The sequence below is a fragment of the Engraulis encrasicolus genome, chromosome 24, assembly GCF_034702125.1.
Source record: "Engraulis encrasicolus isolate BLACKSEA-1 chromosome 24, IST_EnEncr_1.0, whole genome shotgun sequence".
Classification (NCBI taxonomy): domain Eukaryota; kingdom Metazoa; phylum Chordata; class Actinopteri; order Clupeiformes; family Engraulidae; genus Engraulis; species Engraulis encrasicolus.
Genome location: NC_085880.1, coordinates 48,681,146 through 48,691,145, shown reverse-complemented (window position 1 = coordinate 48,691,145; position 10,000 = coordinate 48,681,146). Strand labels below are relative to the sequence as shown.

Sequence of the window (10,000 nt, the reverse complement as noted above, 5' to 3'; positions counted from 1 at the left end):
GTTGCAATCTGAGCTGTTCATTGCTGCTATCACCACGCTGCATGTGTCTGCTAAGGAGCCGTAAATCAGCATGTACTGTATGTGGGTTACAGCTGAAGAGCCTGCCGTGTAGTACAGCAAAAATCACATTTCTGATCTACGTTTAAAGATGTGTAGGGACCTGTACTTACATTTCCCCGTAAGGACAGCATGTAATAAATTACCATACAGCCCAGAGCGCAGGGAGATGAACTTGAGAGATAAGCATCTGACTGACAGCATTAAGTAGGCCATCGTTAGTATCTCATGTCAACATCACCCACATTCACTCATCAATCAACTCACATGACAGATGACATTTGCAACAGCCAGTATGTCCTCATCCCCTCAGGTAGACTGGTAAACAGGTAGACAGGTATCAGTGATGTGCAGTCGGTATGTTTTAATTTCCACACAGGTAAAAAAAAACTCTCCTGTACCGTATTAATGTGACCTACTCTGTGTACAGGATAATTGCCCCAGTCTGCCCAACTCTGTTAATTTAAACTAAACTAAACTATTTAGTTTGCATTGATGTATTTATGTGATCTCCTCTCCCCAGGATAATTGCCCCAGTCTGCCCAACTCTGGCCAAGAGGACTTCGATAAGGACGGCCAGGGAGACGCCTGCGATAAGGATGATGACAACGACGGAATCCTGGATGAGATTGTAAGGATACAGACTATTCTACTCTACTCTACTCTACTCTATTCTACTGTACGGTACTGTACTGTTCTCTACTCTACTCTACTCTATTCTATTCTATTCTATTCTATTCTGTACTGTACTGTTCTCTACTCTACTCTACTCTACTCTACTCTACTCTACTCTACTCTATTATATTCTATTCTACTGTATTCTAACTACCTTTTTCCCCTGCCACCGTAGGACAACTGCCCTCTCCTCTACAACCCTCGTCAGGCTGATAACGATAAGGACGACGTGGGCGACCGCTGCGATAACTGCCCATACGAACACAACCCCGCCCAGATAGACACCGACCACAACGGAGAGGGAGACGCCTGCGCAGTCGACATCGATGGAGACGGTAGCTATTCTCTACTACTCTAGCTAGCTTATACAGCACACCTAGCCACTCTTTCTGGAGACGGTAGCCATCTTTATTACAGCTAGCTTATACAGCACACCTAGCCACTCTTTCTGGAGACGGTAGCCATCTTGCTCTAGCTAGCTTATTCATGTATCTACTGCTATAGCTAGTTTATACGGGACACACCTTTATTCTTTATGTGCCCTGCTCCATGCAGTGTTGCCACATTAGCAACTTTTTGCAGTCGCTGGCAATTAAAACCACATTTAGCGACTTTGTAGTGAATCTGGCGACTTTTAAAAATGCATAATAATTGTAACTCTGACCCACCGTTGGAAGCGTTTCCCATGGTTAAGCAGGGCTGCAAATTAGCTCTGATACACTGTATGCCACTACTGGACTTATCTTACACTTTTGCAGTGTGGAAACAATAACCTACAGCAGCACGTTGGCTTCACTCCATTCTTTCTGTTGTGAATCACCTTAGTTTACATATCTATATAAGCAATGCGTTTTTCCATTCCTGCTGCCGGTAGTCTATATACCGCATGTGTGTGAAGAATATCTTTTGGCTGTAGCTACTGACGCTAGTTTATGCTACATGTGTAGAAAGATGTTTTGGCCTTTTGCCTGTTGCTCCCTTAGCCAGTTTATATCCCGTATGTGTAGAGAATGAATGTTTTGGCCTTTAGCCTTCATTGCCGTGGCTCCTCACAGCAGTTTATATACTATGTCTAAAGCATAACGTGTTGCCTGTTTTGCAAAAGGATTGTCAAAGGTGAGCCAGAGGAGAGCCATATGTCAGCCAGAGGTGGGGTGTGACTTAACAGTGGCCTCAACTGGCACTCAAACCCATGTCCATGTAGGCATCAGCAGGGGCTGTTATAAATATTTGGCCTATTTGTATAAAATATTCTATTTATATCTTAATAGTATTTCCTTGCCACATCTGTACTCTTTCACTGGGGGCCCGAAATGTTGTGAAATATCTAGGGACTCTACGCATCATCCCTCAGCTTGCAGGTCACTTACTGTATTTCGGTCATACTAGCAAATGCTAGTTTATTACTTAGTAAATATTCATACCTGCAAACAACCGTGTCGGGTGTTGTTTGCACATAATAAATATTTTAAAACTAAGCTGCAGTGTGCTCCACCCTCTACTTTGAAGTAAGTTTAGCGTGTAGTGTTTATGCAAAGTAGAAACAACTCAGTGAGTGCTAATTTTAACTCTGTAGCCAAATGTACTCGTTAACTTCATCACAGTGCAGAGTTAAAGCGAGTTAATTCTTAATTAAGTGTCTCATATAAACAAGGTCACTGCTAACCTAATTCCATGCCTGATACTGAGAGAGACAGAAAGAGAGAGAGAGAGACAGAGAGAGAGAGAGAGAGACAGAGACAGAGACAGAGATTGAACCAGTAGCAAATTAGTCAGTAGGTCATTCCAGAGTTGCCTTTCTTCCCATGCCTCGACTGCTTCAACTTATTACGCCTCTGAGATGGTTGTTTGTCAATGTCGTACATGCTCAAGTTTATTGCTCAAGTTATTGCTCATTTCTCAGGGCTGTCTTGAGTGTCATGACCACAGAGTTATGAGGCCTGTCGAGGGTTCTAGAATGTTTATTTATTATGATGCCTGTCGAGGGTTCTAGAACTTATGATGACTCCCGGGGCCGTAACGAGACATTTTCAAATACTGGGGTCAAATACTGGGGTCAAATACTGCGTGCTTAACTGCATGCTGTGCATTTAGAATGCTTCAAACTCTTAAGTTGGTTTTCATTAGTTACTGTCTTGAGGATAAATGGGAGTGGTGTATACAGACTCAATTTATCATTGCTGATCATAGATTGATTTTCATCATAGATAAATTTGACATTTCTGAAAAAACAATACTGAGGACATGACCTCTGTGTCCTCAATGGTGACCATGGACCATGATGACGCCTGACGAGGGGTCAAGGGGTTGTTTGTTTGCCAGTTTGGCATAGCAAGCCGCACTTTGCAGATGCACTACTTGGACAACATGATGAAAACCTGATGAAAGACTGACCAGACGTGATGTGTTTACGCGTTCCACTGTACGTGATCCGTCTCGCTACACTTTATTATGCGGGACGAATCAGCCCTCCATCTCCGTCAGTCTAAACCTGATTTACGGAGCTAGCGCAGACTGATGTTCTGATGAAAGAGACTAGACGTGTTTACGCGTTCCACTGTACTGTGCGTGCTTGCAGTTGATCGTGTGGTAAAAATGCACAATCCATCTTGCTACACTTTATTATGTGGAACGCATAAGCTCTCCATCGCCCTCTGTCTAAAATCTGATTTATGGACCTAGCGCAGAGTAATATTCTGCACTTGACAATAAGCGTCGTTTGACACAGTGACCCAGATTCCAACGATCTCCTTTGTCTCTCTCTGTGTTATTCTCTCTGTCCTTCTATCTTTCTCTCTTCTCCTTTTCTCTATCCTTCTTTCCCGCTATCTCCTCTCTTTTGCTAACGGTCTGCTTTCTTTCTGTATGTCTCTCTCTTTCCCCACTTCTCTATTTTTCATATTTCATCACTGTCTGTTTCTCTGTCTCTGTCTCTGTCTCTGTCTGTTTCTCTCTCTCTCTCTCTCTCTCTCTCTCTCTCTCTCTCTCTCTGTCTCTGTCTCTGTCTCTGTCTGTTTCTCTCTCTCTCTCCTACTGTAGGGATCCTGAATGAGCAGGATAACTGTCCGTACGTCTACAATACTGAGCAGAAGGATACGGATATGGACGGCGTTGGAGACCAGTGTGACAACTGTCCTCTGCTGCACAACCCCGACCAGGTAAGCGGACATCAAGACACCTAACACACACACACACACACACACACACACACACACACACACACACACACACACACACACACACACACACACACACACACACACACACACACACACACACACACACACACACACACACACACACGACCAGGTGAGCGGACAAGCCAGCTAGACACTAACACCTCATTACCAAAGTACTTTATCAAAGTACTTTATTTGCCATTTGTGCATAAACTAGTAGTCCAGGCACATAGGAACTCTTGTGCAGCACCTCTGAGTCAATAAATAGAATTAAATAGAAAAATAGGAAGACAAAATACATTAAAAAGTGATACAAATCAAAGAGATCAAAAGAATAATAAAAAAGGTGGATCAAATGTTCTTTTTTGCCATCAGTCTCACTGTTGCTGGGAAGAAACTGTTGAAAAACCTTGCCTTTCTGGTAGGAATGCTGTCCGCTCTACTGTGTCTCAGTTTGTATGTGCAGTTCTTGTGTTTGAGCAGAGAGTTAGCTGGATGGAGTGGGTCTTTAATGATTCTCTCTGCTCTCCTATGGCTGCGCTGTACATATATGGAGTCCATGGAGGGAAGTGCTGTGCCTATAATCCTCTCTGCAGTCTTGATTATTCGTTGCAAAGACTTCCTTTCAGCCTGAGTGATGTTGCCATACCAGACAGTGATGCCTGTTGTGAGGATGCTCTCTACAAGTCCTCTGTAGGCCTGGGTAAGAGGGCGGTAGTTCAGTCCAGCCTTCCTAAGCATCCTAATAAAGTACAGCCTTTGCTGGGCTTTTTTCACGATGGATGTGGTGTTCAGACTCCAGCTCAGGTTTGATGTTACTTGCATGCCTAGGAATTTATGACTTTCTGCCCTCACCACCTCTGTCCCTTTAATGTGCAGAGGCTGTAGGGGTGGAGGATGTTTCCTAAAGTCCACTATTTCCCTCGTTTTGTCTGTGTTGAGAATTAGGTCGTTTGTCTTCCCATAGTCAATTATGTCATTTACGACAGACCTGTAACCTGACTCGTCCCCTATTCCTTATTAGCACCCCGATCAGGTCAGCAGAAAAAACAGCTATCCTTACTATCCTGCTATACCGTATTAGCTCGTCCACTAAGCCAGCTATCCTTACTATCCTGCTATACCGTATTAGCTCGTCCACTAAGCCAGCTATCCTTACTATCCTGCTATACCGTATTAGCTCGTCCACTAAGCCAGCTATCCTTACTATCCTGCTATACCGTATTAGCTCGTCCACTAAGCCAGCTATCCTTACTATCCTGCTATACCGTATTAGCTCGTCCACTAAGCCAGCTATCCTTACTATCCTGCTATACCGTATTAGCTCGTCCACTAAGCCAGCTATCCTTACTATCCTGCTATACCGTATTAGCTCGTCCACTAAGCCAGCTATCCTTTTTACTCTATACCTGATTAGCAAGCCCACTAATCCCGCCCATTTCAATATTTTCGTGCTACCATTCCTGCTAGCATTTCCGGTAACGCTTTAGAATAAGGTTCTTCTATTAAGCGTTTATAGTCACTTGTAAGCAGGTAGTAATACCCTTACAAGTGCCCAATAACATCCTTATTAACTTTGTTAACATGCTTATTAACGTTGTTAACATCTGATGAGTGACTTTATTTGAGTAAAAGCATGAAAATCGGTACACATGGCAGCCATCTTGAAAATGTAGGTTTTTTCGCGATGCCTCCATATCTAGTATTAGTCCGATTTAAATAATAAGACTAAAAAAATAAACCACTATAAACACATAATAAGCAGCTTATAAGACGTTAACAATGTTAATGAGCATGTTATTGGGCACTTGTAAGGGTATTACTACCTGCTTACTAGTGACTACAAACGCTTATAAGAAGAACCTTATTCTAAAGCGTTACCGCATTTCCTGTCTAGTTCCTGTTACAGCAAAAATGCACCAAAAGCGACTTGAGTGATTCCAGTGACAGAAGTAATTGACTTCTTTGGAGTCGCTGGCGAGAGCGACTTGAGTGCGACTTGAGTGCGACTTGAGTGATTCCAGTGACAGAAGTAATTGACTTCTTTGGAGTCGCTGGCGAGAGAAGAGACGAAAAAAATTCGGGCAACTAGAGGCGATTTGAGCGACTTGAATGACAGTTTGTAGTTGTACTCCAGCGAATATTATGCAAATGAGCGGTTCGACGACATCCGCCCGCCACAGCCAATGGGAATGTGGGAATGCTTGCGTTCTGCTTTTAATGGACACGCTCTGTTGCTTCCATCGCTCGCTCGAATCGCTCTCGCTGCACAGTCCAGCGATTCTCTGATGATTCATCCCGTCCCCACTGGTGTATTTGCCTGGTTAGGCTGCCCATTGCTCTTCTGAATGATTTAGCACTAGCGACCGCTACCCAAATTGTAATGGCATAATACTCTCTGGAGAGTGTAATGTAATGTAATGTAAAGTAATGTTATGTCTCTTTTGTTGTTGCAGATTGACACGGATAACGATCTAGTTGGTGACCAGTGTGACAACAACCACGACATCGACGAGGACGGACACCAGAATAACCTGGACAACTGTCCCTACGTTGCCAACGCCAACCAGGTGACTTAAAGATACCTAAACAGCTGTCTCTCCATCATAGCTTTACATCACAGCTGAAAGAAACTGTAATTTACTGTGATTTATGGTGCTGACTGAATTTTTTTATGTTGACAGTTTTTTTTGTATGTTCATGTGTTTTTCATGCTTTTTTCCTCATTTTTATTTTATTTTGTTTTAATTGTTTTACTTTATTTCATTACGCTTTATGTCCTCGCAGGGACCACAGATTACTCAGTAAATTAGCCTGAGGCTAACTCTGGTACACTGCATGAAAGGGCAACATTTACGTTTTAATTGTGCATGGTCGCTAATAAACTGGAATTGAATTGAAGGCGGACCACGATAAGGACGGGAAAGGGGACGTCTGTGACTTCGACGATGACAACGACGGCATCCCTGATGACAAGGACAACTGCAGACTGGTACCCAACCCAGACCAGGTGGACTCGGACGGTGAGGATGCACGCACACGCACAGGCACACCCGCACGCACACGCACACACACACGCACGCATGCACGCACGCACGCACACACACACACACACACAGGCGTCACAAGACCCCGTCACACACACACACACACATCAACGCATACACGCAGGTGCACGTCCGCACGCACGCACACGCGCACATAATTTATTGCAATCCACCTCTATTCAGATGGCCAACTATGATAAGCACATACCTGTCTTTACCTGATAACCCCCCCCCCCACACACACACACACACACACACACACTCTTTCTCCTCTCTCACCTCCCCCCACTCTTCTCACTCTTTCCTGCCCCGGCCTAGTCGCTCTACATCGGTATGTCAGACATGACGACACTGCAATTTATCATTAGGATTTATATGCTGGTTTAGACGATAGTGAGGTCATATTTGGGTCATATTTGGATTTCTATGTTGGTTTTGAAGATATCGTCATATTTGGGTCACATTTGGATTTCTATGTTGGATTTGAAGATATCGTCATATTTGGGTCACATTTGGATTTCTATGTTGGATTTGAAGATATCGTCATATTTGGGTCACATTTGGATTGATGTCTTGGTTTTGAAGATATCGTCATATTTGGGTCATATTTGGATTTATGTGTTGGTTTTGAAGATATCGTCATATTTGGGTCACATTTGGATTGATGTCTTGGTTTTGAAGATATCGTCATATTTGGGTGATATTTGGATTGATGTCTTGGTTTTGAAGATATCGTCATATTTGGGTCACATTTGGATTTCTATGTTGGATTTGAAGATATCGTCATATTTGGGTCACATTTGGATTTCTATGTTGGTTTTGAAGATATCGTCATATTTGGGTCACATTTGGATTTCTATGTTGGTTTTGAAGATATCGTCATATTTGGGTCACATTTGGATTGATGTCTTGGTTTTGAAGATATCGTCATATTTGGGTCACATTTGGATTTCTATGTTGGTTTTGAAGATATCGTCATATTTGGGTCACATTTGGATTGATGTCTTGGTTTTGAAGATATCGTCATATTTGGGTCACATTTGGATTGATGTCTTGGTTTTGAAGATATCGTCATATTTGGGTGATATTTGGATTGATGTCTTGGTTTTGAAGATATCGTCATATTTGGGTCACATTTGGATTTCTATGTTGGTTTTGAAGATATCGTCATATTTGGGTCACATTTGGATTGATGTCTTGGTTTTGAAGATATCGTCATATTTGGGTCACATTTGGATTGATGTCTTGGTTTTGAAGATATCGTCATATTTGGGTCACATTTGGATTGATATGTTGGTTTAGAAGATATCATCGTATTTGGGTCATATTTGGATTTATGTGTTGGTTTTGAAGATATCGTCATATTTGGGTGATATTTGGATTGATGTCTTGGTTTTGAAGATATCGTCATATTTGGGTCACATTTGGATTTCTATGTTGGTTTTGAAGATATCGTCATATTTGGGTCACATTTGGATTTCTATGTTGGTTTTGAAGATATCGTCATATTTGGGTCACATTTGGATTTCTATGTTGGTTTTGAAGATATCGTCATATTTGGGTCACATTTGGATTGATGTCTTGGTTTTGAAGATATCGTCATATTTGGGTCACATTTGGATTTCTATGTTGGTTTTGAAGATATCGTCATATTTGGGTCACATTTGGATTGATGTCTTGGTTTTGAAGATATCGTCATATTTGGGTCACATTTGGATTGATGTCTTGGTTTTGAAGATATCGTCATATTTGGGTCACATTTGGATTGATGTCTTGGTTTTGAAGATATCGTCATATTTGGGTCACATTTGGATTGATGTCTTGGTTTTGAAGATATCGTCATATTTGGGTCACATTTGGATTGATGTCTTGGTTTTGAAGATATCGTCATATTTGGGTCACATTTGGATTTCTATGTTGGATTTGAAGATATCGTCATATTTGGGTCACATTTGGATTTCTATGTTGGATTTGAAGATATCGTCATATTTGGGTCACATTTGGATTTCTATGTTGGATTTGAAGATATCGTCATATTTGGGTCACATTTGGATTTCTATGTTGGATTTGAAGATATCGTCATATTTGGGTCACATTTGGATTTCTATGTTGGTTTTGAAGATATCGTCATATTTGGGTCACATTTGGATTTCTATGTTGGTTTTGAAGATATCGTCATATTTGGGTCATATTTGGATTTATGTGTTGGTTTTGAAGATATCGTCATATTTGGGTCACATTTGGATTTCTATGTTGGTTTTGAAGATATCGTCATATTTGGGTCACATTTGGATTTCTATGTTGGTTTTGAAGATAGGTATAAGGTGGGAGCAGGTTCGCACACTAAACAAGACACAAAGGTCAAGCACAAGGAGTTTTTTATTTTAGTCAGAGCAGGGTAGAGCAGACGTTTCAGGCTGTTACCATCATCAGTGCTCTCTGTGCTCGCCTTCTATCGTTTTGAAGATAGTGAAGCCATATTTGGGTAATAATTGGGTCATATTTCGGTCATATTTGGGTCACATTTGGGTCATATTTGGGTCACATACTCTTTACTGCAGGGTTTCATCAGGTGTGGGTTTAGCAGGGGGTCATATTGGTTGTGCTTCTACTTGTCTTTTTCAGCTGTCTTATTTTTCTTTTTTAATTGTGATTGTGGGTCATGGAATTTCTGGAATATCGTGGAATTTCATAAAAGTTTTTCCAGTCATGGAAAGTCATGGAATTTTACCATTTTGCATGCACAGTCATGGAATATCATGGTATTTTCGTAGCAGTTGTGTAAAAGCAGAAACTTTTTTCTTTGGTGTATGACATTGTTTCTTACTGGTTATCTTAAAACGCTTCGCCAGAGACTGTTTGGTTTGCAACATTCTAGAATGCAATGAGCCCACTGAAGTCTGGCGATGGCTGGGGGTCGGCTGAAGGAATGAAGATAATCTTTCACACTTTTTAAATAACAAATTAACGTCATTTTTTTACGGAAGTGGTCATGGAAATTCTGTTTTCGGGTCTGGAAAGTCATGGAAAATCATGGAATTT

General features: G+C 41.6%; 1 protein-coding gene across 1 annotated transcript in view; it reads left to right on the top strand.

The window, feature by feature from the left end:
- thbs2a (thrombospondin 2a) overlaps positions 1-10,000 on the top strand; it is a 62,691-nt gene that overhangs the window by 42,195 nt on the left and 10,496 nt on the right. The window contains exons 14-18 of the mRNA XM_063191483.1: positions 581-688; positions 908-1,067; positions 3,772-3,890; positions 6,368-6,481; positions 6,814-6,934. Of these exons, the coding sequence (XP_063047553.1) occupies positions 581-688; positions 908-1,067; positions 3,772-3,890; positions 6,368-6,481; positions 6,814-6,934 (622 nt within the window). The remainder of the gene's footprint in view (positions 1-580; positions 689-907; positions 1,068-3,771; positions 3,891-6,367; positions 6,482-6,813; positions 6,935-10,000) is intronic.